Raw genomic sequence first — 24,973 nt, forward strand, 5'->3', positions numbered from 1 at the left:
TTTAAATCATAATATGGTTTCTGTCTCCTGATTGTTCCTAAATTAATACAGAAATTCACATTTAATTAGCACGTACTATGTTCCAAGAAGTTCATATATGCTGTTTCACTCAAGGCAACAACGTGATGTAGGAGTGGATCGAAGCACAAACTTTGGAACCAGGGAGAGCAGCATTTCAATTCTGGCTCCAACTCTTACCATCTCTGTGACGTTTGGGTACGGGAGGCTGCGGTTCTACACTCAGACGCTCCCTCAGCACTAAATTTCTCATTAATTTGTCTGCCAATAGTGTTAGCTACTGACAGCTCATGGTTTTGTTTCTCTCTGAAAATGGTTTTCTACTGAAGGAAACTGCCATGCCTAAAGTGACAACCCCTCTGGGGATAAATCTGCACCAATGATGGATTGATGTGGGCATGCAAAAGCCCGCTCTCCTTCAACTTCATTTGGTGTCTCTCTATTTCAGAGCATCCTGTGCAATCTGACATTGCTGTTGCAATTGCACTGAAGTTCTCTTCAGTCTAAACCTGCTTTTCTTGCTCCTTCACAGCGGTTGTTCCTGAGCGTGTTCCCTGATGAACTTCTTGCATGCAAATCTGTGTTTTCCAGGAAGCTGAGCTGCAAGTTATTAAATGGCTCTGAGCTTCTGTTTTTTCACCTGTGAAAGGAAGATAATCATTGCAACCATGTCAAAAATTATTGTAGGAGTAAAGGAGATAACACATACAAAGCGCTTGGCAAAGTACCTGACACACATACTTAATACTCAAAGGGGTTCATTATTAAGATCATTAATAAAATGAAAGCATCTTTATTCATTTTGTTTTACAGATAAGGCAACTGAGGCTCAGAAAGTTTAACTTGGCCATATCATGTATGAAGTAGTGGGGCTGGGATTTAAGCCTGTACATAGATATATATTTTTTTCTGCAGCCACATTATACTGCCTCTTGTTCCTTTAGGCTACCTGGTAGAAGTTTTGATTAGAATAGAAAGTCTCCAGAGGAAGCTGGGAAGGGCATGTAGAAGCGTGTCTTTGAGGTTTGCAGTCAGCTTCAAAGCAAGTAGAAAGAGGACCTGCACGCACAATGGATCTGTGATAAAGCCCTCTATGCGCATCCGACTAAAGAGTGATAAAACACTGCAGTTCAACAGGTCCCACCCCCACCAAAGCCAGAGTTTGAGTCTGCCCAACAGCGCAGAAAATTAAAGTTGAACCAATGTACTTCCCAGGAATTGTAATGGTTTTCAGAGTTATTTTTAACTACTTGCCAAATTGTTAGAACTAGACAAAAGAGCCATTAGAGTCTTTGTTCTTTACACAATTTGCACAACCCCACTGCCAGTTTATCTTTTTCTTTTTTCACTCCAAGGTAATGGAAATAATCATTCCATTTGTAAATAACTCTCCTGAGCATTTTTGGTTGAAAGTAGAAGGGACATGAGATGAAAAGTTAAATTAGTAAGAAACCCTTTCTGTAGAATTAAAAACGTGCAGGAAACAACAGATTTTAAAAAGCCAATATTTAAAATATCAGTTAGCCAGGAAGAGAGGTTCCAGCCCTCACGGCCACACTGCTGAGTGTTATTGTCACCAAGAGACTATGGGCTGAAATCTCACCATTAGTCTCCGGGCAGGATAAGATTCAAGAGGGAATAAATGAATCCTTGTTCTGTTAGGGACTATGCAGGTCACTTCAAGAAAGTAGCCTTGCACTTCACATTGACCAAGCACAATTTCACATTGACCAAGTACATTGGCAAAAACATAATTAGCTGCTCTGAATCCCATACTGGGGATAGGAGAGGCTGGGCAGCGCCATGGAGTGCAGACAGGCATCTTCCACCGGAAGAGAAGGTTGTTCTCCCAGGCTGAGTCAAGGGGCCTCAGAAGCTGCCAGCATTCGTATGATAGAGGATAAAAAGGAACTTCTAACCAGGAGTTGTTTTGCACACAAAGTCACCCCTCTCTATGGATGCATATAAATCGTGCCTCTACGGATTGCAGTCTTTGGACCAGGAGAGTAAAAATCCAATCTTCGAACTTTTCATCCAAGGCTACCTTTTGTTGAGAATATTTGCTTCACTGCTATGCCCTCAGCCTGCTTGCAAATCCAAACTTCAAGAAGCTCCCTTTCCTCCATCTCTGGCCCTGAGAGAAATAAATTATTTTGAGGAAACAAAATAATCATTGTATATAAATGGTTTGCATTATAGAGCTGGAAAATCCAAGAGAAAAAAAAAAGTTATTAGATAGAGTTAACGTGCTCAAAATGTTAAAGTGGGCTGGGCACGGTGGCTCACGCCTGTAATTCCAGCACTTTGGGAGGCCGAGGCGGGTGGATCATGAGGTCAAGAGATCGAGACCATCCTGGTCAACATGGTGAAACCCCGTCTCTACTAAAAATACAAAGAATTAGCTGGGCATGGTAGCACGTGCCTATAATCCCAGCTACTCAGGAGGCTGAGGCAAGAGAATTGCCTGAACCCAGGAGGCAGAGGTTGCGGTGAGCTGAGAAAGCGCCATTGCACTCCAGCCTGGGTAACAAGAGCGAAACTCCGTCTCAAAAAAAAAAAAAAAAGTTAAAGTGGTCATTTATGAAGTTAGTCAATAGTTCTCCTACCTCTGGTTCAAAAGGCAGCCAGAAAATGGAAGAAAAGATCATCCAAGAATGATATTAAAAAGAAATATGCATGGGCTTTAGAAAAAGAAAAAAGAAAACTTGGGCCACATAAAGATGAGAGTAAGAGATGAGATTCACTATGTTCTTAGATTGGAAGACTCTATATTGCCTATAATGTAAATTTCTCTGAATTGATTTTTATATTTAGTGTAATTCCTATCAACATGCTGGTAGGATTTTTTGGGGGGACTCTGGACAAAAGGATTCTAAAATTCATTTAGAAGTGTTACAGTGGAAGAGATCCGAGTTACTCTGAGTTACCAGCAGGGAATACAGATGCGTCTGCAGTAACCTCAATTCTTGCCTCCTCGGAAGAAAGAATTCGCCAGAGTGACATAAAGCAGAAAAAGAGACTGAGGAGAGCTCCTGAGCAGGAGTGGGAGTTTACTAAAAAGGCTCTGGAACAGAGAAGAAAGGAAGGAGCCCTTGGAAGAGAGCCAAGTGGGCGCCTGAAGGTCAAAGAAAGAAAAAGGGGCTGCTTTCCTTACCCTTTGGAACTGAGAGCCTGTAGCGTTTAGGGAGTTGTACGCATGCACATCTGAGACTTTCTTCTCTTTTCCCGTGGTGTGTACCTGGAAGATCACACTTTGCCATTTTTGTCCCCCCTTCTCTCTCTCTCTCTCTTTTTTTTTTTTTTGAGATAGAGTCTTGCTCTTTTGGAGCTCTGTGGTGTGATCTCGGCTCACTGCAACCTCTGCCTCTGGAGTTTAAGTGATTCTCCTGCCTCAGCCTCCCAAGTAGCTGGCACATGGCACCACACCCAGCTAATTTTTGTATTTTTATTTTTAGTAGAGATGGGTTTCACCATGTTGGCCAGGATGGTCTCGATCTCTTGACTGCGTGATCTGCCTGCCTCAGGCTCCCAAAGTGCTGGGATTACAGGTGTGAGCCACTGCACCCAGCTGTTTTTGTCTCTTAATGTGCATGCCCAGGAAGTTGTTTCTCCTTGGGGTCTACATTTAATTAACATTTTGATGTTAACAGGTGTGGACCATCAGGAAACGGCTTCTTCCTGGTGCCAGCTGCCAATTTATCACTTTTAGAGAGGTGTGTGATCATTGCCAAACCATCACCCAACATTTCTAGTGGGTCAGTGGGAGATCCCTCTCTTGCCCCGCTCATGCCTATCTACTTATAACAGAAGAATTACTTTATTAAGAAATTGTGGAAAATCTTTTTAAATAAGAATAATATGAGGGACTTCTTTTAATACATCCATAGTAATTAACACACGAGGTACCAGGGTACAGGAACAAAGACACTCTAACCAACAAAGAATCGAGAAATAGATTCATGTGTACATAAAAATTTGATTTGCAAATTCAAATTATGGCTACCCAGTTGATTTGATACCACTCATTTGGAAGATAATCTGAAAAACATGCTTCAATATCCTGTAAATGACATATCCTTTGAGTGAGCAATCTTAATTCTATGATTACATTCCAAAGATATGCATCTTGGGTTTTTTTTTTTCCCCAAAGACTTTATTTTCTCAGGGCAGTTTTAAGTTCATTGCAAAATCGAGAGAAAGGTACCAAGATTTCCCATATTCTCCTTGGCCCCACCAATGCATAGCCTCCCACATTGTCAACATCCCCACCAGAGTGGAGGATTTGTTATAACAGATGAACCTGCATTGACACATCACAGTAACTCAAAGTCCATAATGTACATTAGAGTTCACTCTTGGTGTTGCACATTCTTTGGGCATACATGTATGTGCAATATATAAAGTTGTACATTATATTTGTTGGACAAATATATAATAACATGTCTCATCATTATTGTATCATACAGAATATTTTCACTGCCATAAACATTCTCCGCTCTGCCTATTTACCCCCACTTCAATCCTTGCAACCACTGATTTTTTTTTTTTTACTATGTTCAGTTTTGCCTCTTCCAGAATATCATATAATTGTGTTACCAAAAGACCAGGGGTTTACTCTAGGTCCTTGTTGCTGGCTGCACAGAAAGCCAATCACTGAGGCAATGAGTATTGCCAGGAAGGAAGGCTTTTTATTTGGGTGACATCAACCAAAGAGATGAGAGCCAAACTTCAAATCTACTTCCCTTAACTGACTAACATCTGGGGTTTATATAGCAGAGAATGTAGCTATGTGCAGGAAAACAGGAATTAGGGAGGCGTAAGGAAGCAATGGTGATCAATGAGGGGTCTGGAGTCTCATTGTCTGGATGTGGTGACCTGGCTAAGTTTCAGTTCCTGGATTGAGGGTCAGTTTCCCAAGGAAATAACTCACAGGTAAGTTTCAAGTTTTAAGACTGGAAGGGTCAATTTCCTAATGAGTCCATTAAACCTCTTTTTTTTTTTTTTTTTTGTAAATTGTCCAGTCTTGGGTATGTCTTTCTCAGCAGCATGAAAACAGATGAGTACAACAACAAACCTTGGACTCCCATTTGCCTTTTGCACTTTATTCACACATCACCATTGGGAAACTCCTGGAGAGGTGGTGCTATGATTTGGAGTAGGACATGAATGTTTCCAGATCCCTGCCCTATTACAGTCTTAATGGCACACTGGTTTTTAACACATGCATGAATAAAGACAAAATAAAATTCCTGTTCTACAAGGTTGAAAGATCCAGAAAAGAGATAACAACATATCTTACTATCAAAGGATCATCTCACACAATAAGATATATATATGTATATTATATGCATGTGGAATTAGCTCACAATTTTGGAGACTAACAAGTTCAAAATCTGCAGATCTAATATCTCAATTTGAGTCTGACAGTCAGAAGCTATAGAACTAAGAAGAGCCAATTTGAAGGATGTTAGGCAGGAAAGTTATCTCTCACTTGGAGGAAGATCAGCCTTTTGTTCTATTCAGGTCTCCAACTGATCGAATGAGGCTGGCCTGCATTATGAGGGTAATCTTCTTTGTGAAGTCTACTAATTTAAAGATTGATTTCATCCAAAGACACTCTCACAGAAACACCTGAAATAGTGTTTAACCAAAGATCTGGGCACTCCGTGGTTCAGTCAGGTTGAAACATGAAATTACTATCACATCAGGTACAGCTGGCACAACATTATAGATTGGGGTTTTCTTTGCTCTATTAAGAAAAGATCTGGCTTCTGACTATGAAAGAGAAGCTAGTGTCAGATTAACTTTTTCTTAAGAAAATTATAAAAGACAAATACAATATGAAATTTAGATGGCTGAAAATACTGGAGCACAATGAGGAATGCTATAACTTAAGAAATGGTAGGAGATTCCAGAGAGAGGAGAACTGCACTGAGGTGAGGCTTACACTTGCTGCTAGCTTTTTCCTCTAGGACTTTTGCTGGTTTTAAGTCTGAGACATACAGGTGAACAGAAGTCAGTCTCTAGAGTGGGAGTCCCCAAACCCCTAGGCCATGGACTGGTACCAGTCTGTGGCCTGTTAGGAACTGGTTCACACAACAGGAGGCAAGCTAGCAGGCAAAGCTTCATCTGTATTGACAGCTGCTCCCCATTGCTCACGTTACTGCCTGAGCCCCACCTCCTGTAAGATCAGCAGTGGCATTAGATTCTCAGAGGAGCATGAACCCTACTGTGAACTGCTCATGTGAGGGATCTAGGTTGCATGCTCCTTATGAGAATCTAAGGCCTGATGATCTGTCACTGTCACCCATCACCCCCAGATGGGACCATCTAGTTGCAGGAAAACAAGCTCAGGGCTCACACTGGTTCTACATTATGGAGAGTTGTATAATGATTTCATTATATATTACAATGTAATAAGAGAAATAAAGTACACAATAAATGTAATGCACTTGAATCATCCTGAACTCATTCCCTGCAGCACCAATCTGTGGAAAAATTATCTTTCATGAAACCAGTCCCTGCTGTCAAAAAGGTTGGGGACTGCTGGCTTAGAGCCTTTAATAAAGTGTCACTGGGCTGGAGAAACAAAAGTTGAAGGTCAGAGCCAACAAGTAGTTAGGATTCAAGGGATCAAAGTTCCAGATAAAAGAGAATTATGATGAAGCAAATACAGTGTCCTGAATGCAATTTCCCTTCAAGGTAATTTTCTGCCTCGTAAGTGATGTATGTGTGGAATGAGATACCAAATAATCATGCGAAATCCACCTGCTAAAAGAGCAGAGGTCTGAGCAGCCTCACAGAACTAAAGAGACAAAAATTGGTATATAAACATGTTAAGGGGAAGGAGCCCTCACAAACAGCCCAGGCTTTCAGCTGACATCTCCCAAAGACAACATTGTAGGAGTAAGGCCCCAAAGAAATAAACCAGACCCCTAAAGAACTAAAATCCATCCTTGGCTGAATCAAAGTAATCTTTTTATACTCTATCTGTCTGAGAAGAAAATCAAATCTCCTCTTGAGGAAGGTAGTATTACCCATACACACTGTATGACATTCCGTGAAAATGACCAAGCATTCCAGGTAACAGAAAAACTAACTAACCGCAAAAAGAAAAACATAGAATAGACTATAGAGATTGACAGGTGATCCAGATATTGGAGTTATCAAACACAGGGTTTAAAATAACCATTACTATTCTGTGTAATCAGATGGAAGAAAATATAAAGAATTGCATAGAGAACAAAAACACATTAAAAGAATAAAATAAAAACCTGGCACTAAAAATTAAAATAACTGAAATTAAGTATTTGATAAATTTATTTAAAAGCAGATCAAACATAGCAGAAAAGACTAGAAGTATAAGATAGGCATGCAAAAAACATTCAGATTAAACACGGAAAGAAAAACGAGTAGAAAATGCAGAAAAGAGTAAAAGAGACATGGCGCATGATGAAGATATCTGATATATGTTCAATCATCCCAGAGAAAGAAGAGACAACGGAATAGAAGGGATTTTTTTTTTTTTGAGACAGAGTTTCGCTCTTGTTACCCAGGCTGGAGTGCAATGGCGCGATCTCGGCTCACCGCAACCTCCGCCTCCTGGGTTCAGGCAATTCTCCTGCCTCAGCCTCCTGAGTAGCTGGGATTACAGGCACGCGCCACTGTGCCCTGCTAATTTTTTGTATTTTTTTTAGTAGAAACGGGGTTTCACCTTGTTGACCAGGATGGTCTTGATCTCTTGACCTCGTGATCCACCCTCCTCGGCCTCCCAAAGTGCTGGGTTTACAGGCGTGAGCCACTGCGCCCGGCCATAGAAGGAATTTTTAAAGAGATAGAGTCTATTTTCCAAAACAGACATCAAGTCACATATTCAAGAAGATGTATGAACCCTAACATTAATTAGGATTAATTAAGATTAAGATTAATTAGGATTAATACATGGAAAACTATACATAGGAATATCATTTGAAAACAATTGAAAGACAAAAACAAAGAGAAAAATGTTAAAGCAGCCAAAAGGAAAAATAGGTTACCAACAAAGGATGATAATAGTAATTATAGATAACTTTTTAACTCAGACTACGAAAGTCAAAATGTGACATCTTTATAACACTGAAAGAGAACGTCTGGCTACCTAAAACTCTGTGCCCAGTGAAAATATCCTTCAAGCGTGAAGGCAGAACAAAGATGTTTTCAGATGAATCTGTCTGGGTTAGGAAAACAGAGGCACTCCAAATACTTTGTGTAATAAAGGGTTTTAATATAAGACCTGAGGCTTATATAAGTGTGGGAGGAGAAGGGATGGGGCAGCTGGAAGAACAGCGTCACCAGCCACTGTAGCCAGAATTGGTGGAGTGGGTAGAATAACAAACACTGAAAGCAAAACAAAACAACACAAGCAAATAAAATAACGTCTATAAAACAAAGCTGGAGGACTTAATAGCGACTTATAAAGCTAGATTGGATAAGACAGTGTGGTATTGACACAATAAAAGACAAATCATTCAATAGAATTGTAGAGAGTCTAGAAACAGACCTGTCCACTCATAGGAAACTTTAAAGGTCTCAGCTCTGTTCATGGCTAGAATAAAGGGAATAGAAAGTTTATGAATATTTTCACGGTCTCTGTGAAACACATGGAACCTTGAGGTGGAGTGACAGACGCCAGTGTCTCCAGTGATATTTTCATCACTTGTTCCCGTGTGTTCATATAGGCTGTACCTGGACAGGGTGTTAGTCCCAACTTTCAAAGCCTACTTACCTCCATTCCAGGTCACAATAAATATACCTGGACTCTATGGTGTTACAAAGATGGTTCAATTCCACCAGAGAGAGCATTGCAAGATCTTTGAAAATATAAATTTTAGGTGACTGTTGACTTACCTTGAAAATGGTCTCTTCTTCTAGGTGGTTAAAAGGTTGGTTTGTAGTGTAAATACATCTGAAATGTGTGCTTAGGGAGAATCTTGCCTAATTCACAAAAGATTGAAGGAGACATTTTAGGAAGGAAAAGGAGAAGCAATCCAGTGGCCAATCTCTAACAATGATGCTTTTCTAGAGAAAATCACGTGGCCTCCTTCACGTGGGCCTCTGCAATTTCAACCCTGATCCCTGGACCAGCATTCCCCCACTTAGTGCCACAGTGTCAAAGCTGATGTTCCTGCAGCAAGAATGGTTCTGTCTTCCAGATGTCACCTTTAGTGCCCAGAGAAAGCCCTGAAGCCTCTCCATCAACACACTTGGGTTTTGATGTGCTGCCTTCATGGTTTCGCTGGGAGCTAGTTATGTGGCCGGTGACCATTGTGGGGATTTTGACATTATCGAACACTGAGCTCTGCAGGAGGAAACAGCACCCCGATGGTTGGAGGAGCCAAAGAATGGGGCCAGAGGGAACCTTCACTGAACACTTAGTGTATATCAAGTGCTTAGTGTTTCATGCTTTCGTCTTCATTTGATTTCTACAATTCTGTAAAGCAAGGTTTACACTTTCCATTTTGCAGAAGAACTTGAGGCAAAGTGGGGTTGAGCAGTGAGTCCAAGGTTGCCCGGTCAGTTGAAGGGTGTAAGATGTCACTAGGGTCCAGGAAGCCTGCCTCAACTGCCCTCCCAAGGAGAAGGGGAGGCATGAGTGCTGTCTACACAGCTTGGAGTAGAGTGGGGTCTCTCCCAAAACTTAGTGCATGTTTGTAGCATGTCCTTCACCAGACTGCTTTCTTTCCTGCCTCTCAGTCTTTGCCATGGAATTTCACCATGTGACACAACTTCCCCTCACAGCATTAAGGTAGAAAAGGTTTTTCTACGTTTGTATGCCAGTCTCCATACCAGAATACAGAAATAAACAACAAAGGGCACATCCCCATCCTCAATCAGTGCCTCTTAAACCACCAACTTTCCATCCATCCTTCTGGGTCTTTCCCTAGAAAGTCTTCCCCAGATGCTCCTGCTCACGTGGCTTCTTCCCTCCCCTACTTCCTGTGACCCTGGGAGTTGGGTCCTTGCAGTGTGGTAGCCGACAAGGCGTGGCTGAAGGGCTTTTGAGTTGTGCTCACACACAAAAAAATGTGGCATAGAGGTGAAACATTTGGGCTACAGAGATGAACAGCCTGGGTTCAAATCCAGGCTCCGCATTTGCTAGCACGTTGTGCTTCAGTTTCCCCACCTGTAAGATGGAGATGTAGCAGTGCCTCCTCTCATGACTGTTGGAAATAGTTAAGTTTATTGACATCTGTCAACTGCTTTTCATGGTGTCTAACATGCAGTGAACACAAGGCATGTCTCAACAGCGTATTCCCTAGGCAGCACTGGGTGCAGAAGACGGAAGCCTTGAAGGCTTGGTCCATACCTCCGTGACAACTAATGAATATATTTAGACCGCTGACTACATTGGTCTCAGTCAAGTGCCGCTTTCTCACAAGAGATGACAGGGAGGGATCTTTCAGTTGCAGTTTTCTTTAATCAGGAAGAATGAATGTAGATGCATTGCAGCCTTGGGCTTAAATCCAGCTTCGCCACTGAGCAATCCACTTTGTCACCATCAGAGAGAGAGGCCAGCTGCCCCTTCCTATGCACCATGTAGACTTTCTCGGGCATATTCTTGACCACAAAGACCTTGTCCTTGCTCTTGTCATACAGTACATATTTTACTTACTGGTTTTGTTTACTGCCGGGTTTCCTGTGCTAGAATGTAAGCCCCCTGGAGGCAGGACCTATCATCTGTTTTGTTCACTGATGCATTCCCAATGCCTACCATAGGAGGGGTTTAATAAATCTGTGTTGAAGCAGTGGATCCATGTGCTCCGATAGCCCTACATGCAGCATGGTCAGTGGTCGAATGGACCTCACGGTGCCATCCTAGCTGGCCCTTACCCTAGCCTCACCCTACTCATTTTTATCTATGCCCAACTGACAGGTGACTTCCCCATCCCTACTTTGTTCACATCTACAGCTGCCCACAGGCCTACAGCCACTCTCCACTGTCTACAAGACCATGCTCACTCCTACTCCACGGGGACCCAAAGCCTCCAGCTTTGGTGTTATCTCTAATTACCTCTGTAGCACTGCCTTCTGCCATGACCCTGCCTGAACTTTCCATGGCTGCAAAGTTGGTTTTCTCTCATTTTATCGGAACATACCTTTTCCTCTCTTTACTCACTGCCTTTGTCCATTGCGTCTCTCTCCTGCCCTCTCCCAGACTGTCCTGCCCTTTTCCCTTTATTTAAAACTTACCTCCTTGGGGAAGGGTCAGGGGTTTCCACCACTATGACTTTCTGGGATGGCTCCTTCCTAGACACACATCACCTGTATCCTACCCTGCTGCGTGTCTGGGCACTGAGTCCATTGTAGTGATGGGTATTGTCATCCAAGTGGTACACACATGCAGCTGGGCATCTCTTTCTGTTTCTCCACTAGTTTCAAATGAATGCCTCTTGGAGGGGCACACATGGGGAAGCAGGTCTTTCGATCTCTAATGGAGGCTCCATCGCAAGTAAATATGACCTCCAATTGACCTCGCTGACCCTGTCCTACGTCCATGTTTGTCTTCCTGCTTTCTTTGGTCTTCGTGTTGCCCGGGGCTCTGATGCTCTGTTCTTGATGCTTGAACTTGACCTCCCTCTAGGTTGACCCATGATTATGCTGGCCCATCTGCATACCTGCTTTTCTACATGGAGTGCAGTTTGGAGCCCAGACACAGGTCCAACCTCCTATCGAGGGGATCTAGCCCTGATGTCTAGATCAGACATTTTAGGCCAACCTCTCTTGTCTGTACAGCCCATATCAGCCACTGTGAAGGGAGAGACTCGCTTGCTCCTGCTGATTCCCTCTGAGCTTTCTTACTATAACCCGGACCCAACGGATGCTCAGCAAATATCTACAATGGTGGCAGCACTGGAGGACATATCCTGGGAGGCCATAACACGAGGGTTGTTCTCCAACTTTCTAAGCACAGCTAACACCGGATCTGAGACAATTGTAAGTGAGTGGCTAGAGGCTGGCCCTCCCTTGTAAGCATTGCTTCTTAGTATTCACAAAACCCAAGGTCAACTTTATTAGAATCTTGGCACATTGATTAGCTGGCCCATATAGCAGCACTGGGATGCAGGCTGGTGCTGGCCAATCTGTTTGGTCCAGAGTGAGGTAAGATACCCCCCGGCCTCCCAACACAGTTACCCTGCAACTGGGTTGACAACTTTTCCCAGGAACAGTAAGCTCTGGGTGGTCACCTCCCAAAGGAGCAAGAGGAAAGGCCTGTTGAAGTGAGCATGTGGGGCCGAAGTGACGTTCAGAGATGGGGGCTGGGAGAGGAGGCCCGAAGCAGCCCCCGCCTCGGTTCCCTTCTCACTCATGCCCACCATCGCCTTGTGTGACACCTAGAGGACAAGAGGAGACAGAGACAGCATCAGTTTGAGGGCCTTCAAGGGGAAGACACTGCCTTCTGCAGCATGAGGAGACGGAGAGTCACCCCGTTATGGCCTCTCAGGCCCTACCATCCTAGGAAGAAACTGCAGCCTTTATTCCACCTCTCCCTTCTTTCTATGTTCCCCTTCCACCCTGAGGGTTTACACTGACAGCACCCATCTCTCGTTAATGGGGAGACAAAAAAGCCTGAGCCAGAGGGCTGCTAAATAGCTACCAGGTTGCAAAACCCAACAGGAACTTTCAGGAGCATCTCTCCAGGCCCTGGGTGTACTTGTGGCACAAGCCTGGTTGTCATTTCTGCTATCAGCTCCACGTAACCTCTCTAGCCTCGATTTTCTCAACTATAAAATGGCTCACTCAGCTTAAGTCAACAGTGTTCAGAAAGCGCTCAGCATGTCTGATGTGCCAAGCCTTCTACCAGCCTCTGTGCAAGAAACTTCCTTTTTAAATCCTCATTTGCACACTAATTCCAAGGAAGAAAGTATTTTGAGGCTTTGAAAAAAGTGAAGAAAACATTGGCCTTCATGATCCCTTTCATTGAACGAAAAAGCTATGTGAAAAGATAGATCTAGCATTTAAGGTCAGTGTGAAAAAAATTCTTTAAAAAGCTAGGCTGGGCACAGTGGCTCTCGCCTGTAATCCCAGCACTTCAGGAGGCTGAGGCAGGTAGATCATCTCAGGTCAGGAATTCAAGACCAGCCTGGCCAACAGGATGAAACCCCATCTCTACTAAGAATACAAAAAATTAGCTGGGCATGGTGGCAGGCACTTGTAATCCCAGCTACTTGGGAGGCTGAGGCAGGAGAATCACTTGAACCTGAGAGAAGGAGGTTGCAGTGAGTCGAGATTGCACCATTGCACTCCAGCCTGGGCGATAAGAGAGAAACTCCATCTCAAAAAAAAAAGCTAAACTACTTTTTTTCCCTTCTTGTTAACTCTCCAACACACACATGCACACACACACACATGCATGCCTGCACACATGCAAACTTGCACACACACACACATATATGCATGCCTGAACACACATGCACAACACATGCATGCCTGCACATACATGCACACACATGTGTGTACATGCACACAGGACCATGTCCCCATTGCCTTGGGGGCTCTTTCACCCCTCAGCTGATCTTTTCCAAATAAAAAACAGAATAACTTCCTTATGAAGTTCCTAACAAGGCCTCAAATGGTAATGCACAACTCTATCCTAAAACAAAGAGGACAGCTGAAGATCAGGGAAGGGCCTTTGTGTCTTCCTTTCCATGAAGAAATACATTGTTGTTCCCAAATATAAACCCTCCCTTCCCATTAGAGGGTTATTAGTCATTGACTATTCCACAAGACTGGCAGTGCCTCCTGGAGGGGGAGACAATCTGGACTTTGGGACTAGCTTCAGCTGATGGCACATGAGTGCCTATGGCACAGGCTGTGTGTGGGGCAAGCATTTAGAGCCATTTACACATCTTCTTTTGCTTTCCCCCTGCCATGAAAATGTTTTGCCCCAAATAGGGGCTTCTTTAACCTACATCCTGGAAGGGAGAAGACATGTGCAGCAGCCCCGTGACTGAAGGTAGTGACCTGCTTCTGACAGGCAGTATGACCAGGAAATAAGCATTTGTTATAGTAAGGCACTGAGATTCCGGGATATTTTGTTACTGCAGCAAAGCTGACTGAGGCACCTCTAGTTTATACCTCACTACCCTCTAGAGCTATAACAAAGGCAGATAGAGTTTCACTGCTGCCCTGGGAGGAGGTATCAGGAATCAAAATAAAGCTATCCAACACCTGGGGAAATTCTGGCTCCATGGATGACCCCAAATGACCACCGATTCTATTTAGAACCCTGAAGAATAGAAGGGACCTAGAGAAGGGGAGATAGAGAAGGAGCTGTCCATCAAGAGATGCCTTAAAGACTGTGGTGTTAAATAGTCTGCATAAGAAAAAGAACAGGGAACTTGACTTTTAAATATCCTGTATGCCAAAGGAGAAGCCTCCTCCCTGCCCCCACCTGCCCACACACATCCACATTCACCACTTTACCCTGGAGATGGTTTTGTTGAGCTGCCCAGTGACTCCTGAGAAGTCAGCTTCTAAGTTGAGTATGTTGATGAGACCAATTTGGGGAAGTATGTCTTCCAGGTTATATGTTCCAGAAATCGAAAGCCTTGGCAAGTGCAAATCCAACAGACTGGAGAGAGAATCAGACAGAGAAATGGTGCTCTCTTGTTATACATGCTGCTCTTGCCCTGTCTGTTGGCAACCTGAGCTGTGGGAGGGAGAGGCAGTTCCCAGTGTAAGGGGCAATCAGTCTTCCCACGACACTATTTGCTATGACGGACCATTCTGCTACCCATACCCACAGCTCCCTTCTCTTTGGACCACATGGAATATCTTGTGTCTGGATCTGAAAAGCCTCCAGGCACAGCTACAGGTCTTTTTTATCCTCATCACATTTATAGAGGGCTTTCTAGGTGTCAGATATTGGCAATGTTTCTTCAAGGCTGAACTGATGGAATCCACATCACGACCATATAAGGTAAATACTTGTCAGCATCTTCCCACTTCCATATCTGATGAATCAGCAAGTTCTGTTGGCTCAGCTTTTGTTCTATGTCCTAAATCCCCCTCCTGGCATCCCCCAATACAGCAGCCATCATCTCTCTCCCATGTCCGCTTCAGCTTCCTCATGTGTTAAATGGCAAAGTGATGCCCCCTCCTTGGGGCTGTTGTGAGGATTTTATGGGAGATGGTGTATGTCGGGCGCAGGGCACAAACGAACTCTCCCTCCTGTGTTTGGGGCATCTTTACCATCTGATTGCCACATTTCCTGGGTTAAGTTCAGAAATTTCTTTGGACCCACAGCAATTCTGCTCTTTTTCCTCTGGTGTTATTTATCTTTTTAATTATGGTTTGTCAGCTACCCAGACACTGGAAAGCATGACTAGTTCATAATCAGCTTGAACACTTCTGCCTCAGAAAATCAAATTCAGGTTAGAGAATTGTGGCTAGTTTGACTTCTGGGCCATATGAGAGTCCGATGCCTAGTTGAAGTGGGAGGACATCTTGGGCTACTTGACAAGTTTCCCACAGGTAGTACTTGGGTGGGAAGCCCCAGGTCAGTGGGTTGGGGGGTGGAACAGAGTCTAGTAGGGCAGGGGTCTGACAGAGAACCCAAAACACAGTGGGTGTTCAACATGTGAATGAATACATACATGAATGGTGTGCCAACCTGCCTCACATCTGAGTGGAGTGAAACATGGCAGAATCTTATATCTAAAAGCCCATAAACGTTCTTTTATCTAAAAGCCCATAAAAATGGCTACTAAGGTACTGTAAGTCTCTGGCATAAGGAACATCTGAGATTTAGAGGAGTAACTTGGATCGGTTTTGCTTTTAGAATGTCCAAGTGGGAAGAAGTCAAACCAAACTCTCCCTGAGGGAAAATCTACTAGTCTAGAAGAGTCTATGGCACTTCCTTCTGTGATGGGGGCAAGAAGAAGGGTCACCCCAAAGGAGCCAGGGACTATGGGGCTGAAATTAGCAACTGACTAGAGCCACGTAGCTTCATAGACAACAGGAATAACCCCTTAAATCCTGGCCTCTCCCCTTGGCCTGTGTCTCTTATTTGGTGCTTTAATCTCTGCCCAAACACAAAACGCCTTCTCTATCCCTGGTACCTCAGTGTGAATGGGGTGCTGAGAGAAGCCACCTGTGAGTTTGTGGGGTGGCTAGTGCCTACCAGGTTGTGGTGGATTCAAGATGGCCATCAAAAGTGGCATCTATGCACCCTCCCCTTGAATCTGGGTGGGCTCTGCAACTGGCAGAAGTGCCACTGTGCTGATTTCTGGGTGTAGACCTTAACAGAAGTATTCTGTCTTGGAGACCCTAGTTGCCACATACCAATATTAACTATGCTGAGCTACTGAACCTGAGCTAACCTCATGGAGACACTACATGCAGAGAGAGAGAGATGCCTCCCAGCCTTAGTCTCTTACAGCCAGCCCAGCACAGGCACCAGGCACACGAGTGAAGAGAGTTCAGTGACTTCAGCTCCAGCTACCATCTACCTCAACACAAGAAAACTTCCCAGCTGAGCCCAGTTAACCCACAGAACCAAGGAAGTGATTGTCTCAAGTCATTCAGTTTTGGGGTGGCTTGTTAGACAGCAAGGAATAACTAGAACTCAGTACCAGATTTCATCTCAGAGTACCTCACAAAAGAAGATGCACCCCCAGGAAGGTGTTAGCTGGTGAAGGGGGTCTAGGGAAACTAGGAAAAGCTGAAGTTGCTGTGATAAAACTACAAACCAAAAAGCAAGTGAGATGGGAAATAGTCTAGAGATCACATAAAATAGGAACTTTAATGTTTCCAGTGTTCTTAAGATTTAATTTTTAAATATGTTTTAATTAAAACAGAAGCACCCTTTAACAATATAATGATAGGGATAATTTTTGATTAGAGATAGGATCTGGCTTTGTTGCCCAGACTGGAGTGCAGTGGCACAATCATAGCTCACTATCACCTCGAATTCCTGGGCTCAGGTGATCCTCTTGCCTCGGCCTCCTGGGTGATTGGGACTATAGGCATGGACCGACATGCCTGGCTATTTTTTTTTTCTTTTTTTCATTTTGTGTAGAGGCAGGGTCTTGCTATGTTGCCCAAACTGGTTTCAAACTCCTGGCCTCAAGCAATCCTCCCACCTTGGCCTCCCAAAGCACTGGGATTATAGGTGTGAGCTGCTGCAGCTGGTCATGATTATTCTTAACCGTCTTTGATCTGATTTTTTAGCTGCACTTAACCACCTTCTGGTAGTAAATTGTTATGAGGGGAGAGAGGAAAGCAAGAGGAAAGGCGATGGGGACCAGACAGACACCAGGAAGGTATAATAACAGTCAGTGCCTGGTGAGCACTTCTTGTGCTCCATGTACCAGTCTATGTTCTCTTAATGAATCCTCTGAGCAACCCAATGAGGCAGGTATCATGCCCTTAGTTTTACAGTAGAGGCCCAGAAGAGGTGAGAAAATTGCCAAGGTCACACAGTTAGTAAAGGACAAGACAGTGACCCTAATCGAGACGTTGGGCTTTTGCAGCTGAAGTTGATCAATACCTGTCAGAGTTCTTAAGCAAAGTCAGCCAGTGTCCTTCTGCTGTGACTCTTACCTGGGCAGGAACAATTGGCCCCATTTTCTCAGGGTCTCTGGCTGCAGAGCGGCCTCCACCTGCTTCATTTTCCCTGGGTCAGGGAGGACCAGCAGGGCCAGGGCATTTCCAGTGTATTCAATCTGGAGGACGGTGCAAGCCAATTCCTGGTCATAGAGGAATCTGTGCATTTCCTTTTGGTGCATCATGGACACCTGGAGAGAGGTTCTCTCATTCACGAAGAAACTTTCATGCTTCTGGATCTGGTAGCGACTAAAAGGGTGCTTCCACTTGGCTTAGGACACAAAACCCATAAGGCCATGAGAACTCTTTTGAAGAGAGCAACTCTGGGTAGACACACACAAAACCACACTGGTTTGGTGACTTCCTCTTGGCTATGCAAGTATAAGGCAAAAAAGTGGAATGGATACAGAGCCAGGAGACTAGAATTTAGGCCTGGCTCAGCTTCTAGGACAAGTCACCAGTGTTCGAGCACTAACAGCCTATGATTTGTTCCATTTCAGAGGAACTTAGCTTCTAAGAAGCCAAAAGCTATTTTTCCATCTACTAAGCGCCTTCCATGTGTTAGATATTATCTCTTGAAATTGTCATAAAAATTAATAAAAATAAGTATTATTATTCCCATATTAGGGATGATCAAACTGAGTCTTTGTGAATTTATTTACACATACTAATTTGCAGAGCTTGGATGACTGACTGCATAGCTCAGGTTGCTTGCAAACATTGAATTAATCCTTCTCAACCAAACTACCTCTAGACAACAACCTTCTACAGAGAAGCTCGAGAGCTTCTTCCTTCACCCACACACCCCAACTCCCTAATCTTCAAACTGAAAAAGGAAAAAGAATTCAATTAATAAAATGTCGTGCATTAGCAAAAGCCCATTAAGAGGTAGTTAGAAATGAAGAATGCTGGGGTCATCGTTACGTTCACACGTGTGGCATCTTCTCTCTTCTTATAAATCTGTCCCCACAAACACTAGTCTTGATAACAGAACTGGGCCATCCTGTCCTACATACCCACACCCAGTCAATGACCATGTATTGCAGATTCTACCTCCAAAACCACAATATTATTTTCAAGGCCACCATCATACTTACTTTGGACCACTTTGAGAACCTCCCAACTTGTCTCCTTTCCCACTCTTCCTCCCTTCCAAGCCACCTTCCAAATTGCAGCCAGTTTGATCTTCCTAAAACATATATGATCCTATCACTTCACACGTAAACTCTCTGGCAATTCTAAGGTTCCCTGAATAAAGTTGGAAACCCTCAACGTGGTCCTGTTTCCCTCTACAGCGCAAAGCTTAGCTTCTTTCTATTATTCTGCTATTGTGTTTGATGTCCGATTCCAACTAAATTTGTTTCAGTTATTTGAAAATGCAATGGTATCTCTTTTCCCTGGACCTTTAGATATGCTGTTTTTTTTCATCATGAACCCTCTTTGCCCCACCCCACCCAAGCTTTTTCACCTGAGTAAATACAACTCACTCTCATATCTTAGCTTGAGTGGCTATTTTTCCAGGAAGCTTCCCAAGTCTGGATGGGTGTCTCTTTTGAGAACTCTGTGGCACCTATGCCTACGCAAGGAGAGCATCACCATCCCACTGAGTTATTTTGCATCTGTACTTATTTCCAACCCACGTGGACCGTGGCTACGCAAGGGTGGGAAAGCCCTATCTTATTCATCGATTTCCCCAAGTGGTTAGCAAAGAACCTGTTGGCTAGCTGTCTGCTGTAAGAGCATTTACATGCAGAGGAGGTGGCAATAATTCTGTCTGAGCGAGCCTCACCTTTGAAGAAGATGTAATTGGCGAGAACCATGAGCACGTCCTGGCTGAACTCCGGGAGGCAGTCCACGACTTGCCCGTATGTTTGCCTTCTCACATAGTCATTAATCTGCCTCTCAGTTGTAACAGAATCTGTGAAGTTGGCAGAAAAAGCAAAAGCTCCATAAAGCTCCTTGATGGTGTCCAAATAGTGCTGCTGAGGCTTTAGTCGCTTGTCTAGGAACAGGGAGTTTCCTACTTTTAGTTCGAGTTTGGGGCTGGGCAGGGCAAGGGTGTGGAGGAGGCTCTGGAAGCCCTGGTGGATGTCCGCTTCTGGGGTTTCTGTGAGGTTGAATCCTAGGCCCTCCAGGATCAGAGCTGAGGTGTCAGCTTGGGCCCCAAGAGAGAGCAGGGCCAGGGTGGTAGAGATGCTCACCGGCGAGAAGATGATGTTTCCGGAGGTGTTTGCTGCCAGCTTTTTATACAAACGCAAAGCAAAATTGGTAATGGTGGGTGCGATTCTGTGGTAGGCGGGGGCTGGCTCTGAGAGCTGATGCCTGGGAGGTTGAGGCCCCTGCAGACTTTTATCTCCATGGGCAGGAAGGGGCTGACAGTGGACAGAGGCCAGGATCCCTGCTCCCAGCAGCCAAAGCCAAGCTGGCCCCATTCTCTGAAAACAAGAAGGTGAACATGTTACTTTTCTTCATAAATAACGTCAGGATTCTCTATTGCTTACACAACAAATCCCACCTTCACACTGTGCCCCATAGGGCTGCCATGAGGAGCCCTGCGGAAGACAAGGCCACGGATGATTAGGATTCTGTGATTAGGATTCTGGACACTCTCCTCCAGGGCTTCAGTGAAGGTAGCAACCCTTTATCTGCTTTGCATATAGGTTTCTAAGATTTTGTTCTAAGATTTTGTTCAGTGAAAGTTTCTGGGCTATAAAACAACAACAATAACAACAACAACAGCAACAGCAACTCCCGGCCAGGCTTGGTGGCTCACACCTGTAATGTCAGCACTCGGGAGGCTGAGGACAGCCCAGAAGGGACAGCAAAGCAGCAGGATTGATGGAGCCTAGAGGAGAGGGGAGAGAGATCAACTCTGCCTCGCTTGAATCAAGGAGTTTGAGACCAGGTTGGGCAACATAGGGAGACCTCCCCTCTAAAAGAAACTTTTAAAAATTGGCTGGATGTGGTGGCGTGTGCCTGTAGTCCCAGTTACTCTGGAGGCTGAGGTGACAGAATCGCTTGCGCCTGGGAAGTCGAGGCTGCAGTGAGCTGTGATCACATCACTGCACTCCAGCCTAGACAACAGAGTGAGAACCTGTTTTAAAAACAACAACAAGGCCAGGCGCGGTGGCTCATGCCTGTAATCCCGGCACTTTGGGAGGCCAAGGTGGGCGGATCATGAGGCCAAGAGATCGAGATCATCTTGGCCAACATGGTGAAACTCTATCTCTACTAAAAACACACACACACACACACACACACACACACAAATTAGCCAGTCGTGGGGGCACATGGATGTAGTTCCACTACTCGGGAGGCTGAAGCAGGAGAATCACTTGAACCTGGGAGGCAGAGGTTGCAGTGAGTCGAGATTGCACTGCTGCACTCCAGCCTGGGCAACAAGAGTGAAATTCTGTCTCAAAAAAAAAAAAACCCAACAAACAAACATACAAACAAAACAAAACAACACAACAACAACCACAACAGAACAACTTCCATAGTCTAGCCTCCATCACTCTTTTCTTCCCTTCCTCCCTTCCTTCCTTTTTCTTTCTTCTTTCCAGTCATTCTTTCAATCATTCATTAACTTTCAAGGATCTGCCCGGTCCAAGAGCTGCACTAGGTCCTCAGTATTTAGTGGGGGAAAGAAGTAAAGAAAATTTCAGATTTCCTAGAATTTAGGGTTTAATTGACACTAGCTTAGGTGACACTCAATAGCTAAATAAGCGAATATACATGTGATGACAAATTGAGAACAACATGCTTGGAGCCAATGTCCTGGCCATGCTGCCAGTGATGCTAGGCCTCCCTCACATCCAGCATGGCTATTGACAATGATCCCGCCCACTGGAAGGGAAAGGATGACGTGTAAAGCCTCCGTCAGGCCCCAAGAGTGAGAAGAATGCCATCCACCTTTCCAGTCATTCATTAACTGGTGGGTGGATGTGAAGATCGGCCACCTGGACTTGCGGGTGAGGACAGCCCAGAAGGGACAGCAAAACAGCAGGATTGATGGAGCCTAGAGGAGCGCCGAGAGAGATCAACTCTGTCTCCCTGTCTTTGTCCAGCCTCTGATATCTGGGATGCCTCTTGTCACATGCAGAGGTTGAAACCTCTATTTTTTTTTATTGCTGCAGTGTTGTGGGGATAATATCTGTTATGGGCTGAATTGTACCTGCCCGAAATTCATATGCTGAAGTCTTGACACCTAGTATCTCCAGATATGATCTTTTTTGGAAATAGGGTCACTGAAGATGTAATTGGTTAAGATGAGGCCATTAGCGCAGGCTCCTAATTCAATATGACTGGTGTCCTTACAAGAAGGAGAAATGTGGACACGGACAGCACACAGGGAGAATGCTGTGTGAGGATGAAGGCAGAGATCAGTGATGCTTCTACAAGCCAAGGAGCGTGAAAGATGGCCAGCAAACTAGGAGACAGGCAGAGCTAGGAAAGGGGCCTGGAGTGGATTCTCCCCCACAGCCTCAGAAGGCACCAAGCCTGCCAACCTTGTTCTTGCACTTCTAGCCTCCAGAACTGTGAGCCAAAGCTTTCTGTTGTTGAAGCTGCCCAGCGTGTGGTATTTATTAAGATAGCCCTTGCAAACTAATGTGATATCTCTTGTGCTTTAAGTTGTAAAATGTGCCAAAAGATCCTTTAGTCCACTACCAGGGGATCGAAGTGGTACAGGAGCAGGAAGATCCCTTGTTTTAGGGCAGGGGATGCAGCCTGAGCTGGAGGGGAGATTGCAGTGCAAACCATGTTGTCTCTACTCACTCTGCCCTGTGTTCCATGCTCTCCTTTCCCTTTCAGTCCCATCCCCCACCCACTCTGCACGCATCCTCAGGTTCTGGCAGAAGACTCACTACCACACAGCTGCTGGGGCCCTCCCAAACCTTGATGTCCTCAGTAAGGAAGGCAGCCTTCTCTTCTCCCTTCAAATCCAACCCTTCCATTGTTCCGTTCATTGCACAGCAGCTCTGCACTGCTGACTACCCTTATCACTTCTCATTAGTTTGTCCTGATGACATTTGTGTCTTAACTGGCACCTTTAATAATTTTTTGCCCAAACCAGTGACTTCTGGATCAATTGCAAATGCTGTGACAGTGCAAGAGAGATTATATTTTTGCAAATGGTTTATAGCCCCTGGTGCCCTAAATAACCTGCCAAACCACAAAGGCCAGGTGTCAGGGAGGGACGCATGTGCTCTCATTATCTGCTATGTTGAAATGCTTTTGCTGGTCAAAGTACTGTGAGCACGCCCCAAGGCTAATTCCTCCCTTCCTCCAGCACAGCTCAGTGTGGGCTTGCTTAATGACAGCTTCCACACACTTCAGATTTTCTTTTGATGGAAAATTTGGAAGATGCAAAACAATTTAAAAATTGTTCTCCCCCTGCGTAAAATAAAGCGACTGATGAAACTATTTCTGGTTTATTCTTTCTATCCCACTGAACTCAGCACCATTTTCTACCCCACCGCACCCCAAGGACTCCCTGACTTCAAAGGACCTATTTCCCAAAGAGGATTGAATTGTAAATGAGGGGGCCTTGGAATCAAGGCTGTGCAGTAACTCGCTGCCTGGTACTGTGCAAAAGCAAGTCTCTGAAATCAGTGTCTCCGTTTGCAAAATGTAAATGATATTGCCCACCTCCCAGGTGTGGGGCCATTTCAGGATTATACGACAGTTAATGTACAAAGCTCTCGGCATGTCTAAAGTACTCAGTGGTAGTTTTCTTCCCTGTCTACCAAGCCTGGGGGTAATAATGCCCAATTCTTTTCTTAATTCCTCCAGAAAGATCCCAGGGGAAAATTAAGAACTATATTCATAAAGTACAATATTTTCACTTACTAAGGGTTTATGAAGTGATGGGGATATTACATGCATTGTAACACTGGCTCCTGACAAAGGTAGGGGGAGGGGCGTATATAAAGGAGGTAGGGGTGACTTTTTGGGTCAGCTCAATACCTGGAGGAGGGGTGCTGCTGGAGATTAGTTGGGGAGCAGCCTGGGCTCCCGAAAGCTTTCAGAACAGTCTCATTCAGTGAAGAGTGGTCCTGCCCAAATACCAGTGGCATCCTTTTTGAGAAACACTTGCTTTGTCTTATTGAATTTAATCCTTAGGAAAACCTCAAAGCACAGGGTTTGTCAGCCCTACTGTACACAGGGGACAACTGACGCAGGGTTACGACAAGCCAGCTGGTGAGAGCAGGAGCAAGACTCAGATTCCAGAGCAGAGCTCCTAAGCACCCTTTTCACAGGGAAGCTCCTAGTAAATCTGCTGTAGCATCATTGTCATTGTGCGTTAGGTTGTATTGTTTCGTTTTCTTGTCTAATGCCAGGAATATTTGGGGTTCTTCTCTCAAAATTCTTAGGGGCCAAGTTTTCCCTAAAAGATGATTGAAAACCTGAAGCCCTTCTTTTAAGACTCAGAGGGAGTACATGGTTGTATTTCTTCTTCAGGGACTTACTTCTCCCATCCCTACCACCAAAGCCAGGAACATGCACGCACACACACACGCACACACACACACGCATGCACAGAGAGAGAGAGCGAGAAAGAGAAAGAGAGAAACAGAGAGAAAGAGAGAGAGAGACAGAGACAGAGAGACACAGAGAGAGAGAGAGAGAGAGAGAGAGAGAGAGAGAGAGAAGGGAGGGAGGCAGCTGCTGCCCCTGCCCTCATTTTAGGCACAGGCACAGTACTCACAGAGCAAATTCACTGAGCGGGGACCCGGGTCTTCAGCACTGCATCACGTCTACCCACAGGAAAATGGTGTTTGAAGATTGCAGCAACCTGGTCAATATTTGTCAGGTCATCTGGGAACTGGTATGAAGACGATGCACAGCAAACAGGAAGGCTCTTTTTTTCCCCAAAGTATCTGCCCTGGCTGCCTGTCCCACAAACAAATGCTGGATTATGACTTAAGCCAAGGCTCAGTTTAAGAATATTCTGATGCTAGGAGTGGGTGGTGGCGTGGTTGCTGCTGATGCCTGTATCCGTGCTTATGTGACCCAAGCTGTATTCTTTTTCTTTTTAAAATTTTTTATTTTGATAGGTTTTGGGGGAACAGGTGGTATTTGGTTACATGGATAAGTTCGTTAGTGGTGATTTGTGAGATTTGGATGCACACATCACCCAAACAGTATACACTGAACCTGGTATGCAGTCTTTTAATCTTCACCCGCTGCACACTCTTTCTCCCGAGTCCCTGAAGTCCGTTGTATCATTCTTATGTCTTTCTATCCTCATAGCTTAGCTCTCACTTATGAGTGAGAATACAATGTTTGGTTTTTCATTTCTGAGTTACTTCACTTAGAATAATAGTCCCAAGTTCCACCCAGATTGCTGGGAATGCAATAAATTCAT

General features: G+C 44.6%; 1 protein-coding gene across 1 annotated transcript; it reads right to left on the reverse strand.

Moving 5' to 3' along the window:
- Nucleotides 1-11,970: 11,970 nt before the first annotated feature.
- SERPINA11 (serpin family A member 11) lies at nt 11,971-24,404 on the reverse strand. Its single transcript, XM_012458260.3, has 5 exons — nt 24,314-24,404; nt 19,394-20,039; nt 17,602-17,875; nt 14,482-14,629; nt 11,971-12,389 (listed from the first exon to the last, which is right to left on the reverse strand). Exons 2-5 carry the CDS (start codon nt 20,034-20,036, stop codon nt 12,186-12,188), a joined length of 1,269 nt encoding a protein of 422 aa, XP_012313683.1. The 5' UTR covers nt 20,037-20,039; nt 24,314-24,404; the 3' UTR covers nt 11,971-12,185.
- Between the last annotated feature and the right edge of the window lie 569 nt (nt 24,405-24,973).

The sequence above is a fragment of the Aotus nancymaae genome, unplaced genomic scaffold, assembly GCF_030222135.1.
Source record: "Aotus nancymaae isolate 86718 unplaced genomic scaffold, 86718_ANA_hifiasm-v0.15.2.pri h1tg000011l, whole genome shotgun sequence".
Lineage (NCBI taxonomy): Eukaryota > Metazoa > Chordata > Mammalia > Primates > Aotidae > Aotus > Aotus nancymaae.

What these genes read in the sequence shown, in the direction of transcription:
- SERPINA11 (XM_012458260.3), bottom strand. Translation starts at nt 20,036, where the DNA reads ATGGGGCCAGCTTGGCTTTGGCTGCTGGGAGCAGGGATCCTGGCCTCT. An exon ending in CAATTACATCTTCTTCAAAG is followed by an intron (nt 17,876 to 19,393) that starts GTGAGGCTCGCT and finishes TTGTGTCCTAAG; the next exon opens with CCAAGTGGAAGCACCCTTTT. An exon ending in TCAACAAAACCATCTCCAGG is followed by an intron (nt 12,390 to 14,481) that starts GTAAAGTGGTGA and finishes CTTGTCCTCTAG; the next exon opens with GTGTCACACAAGGCGATGGT.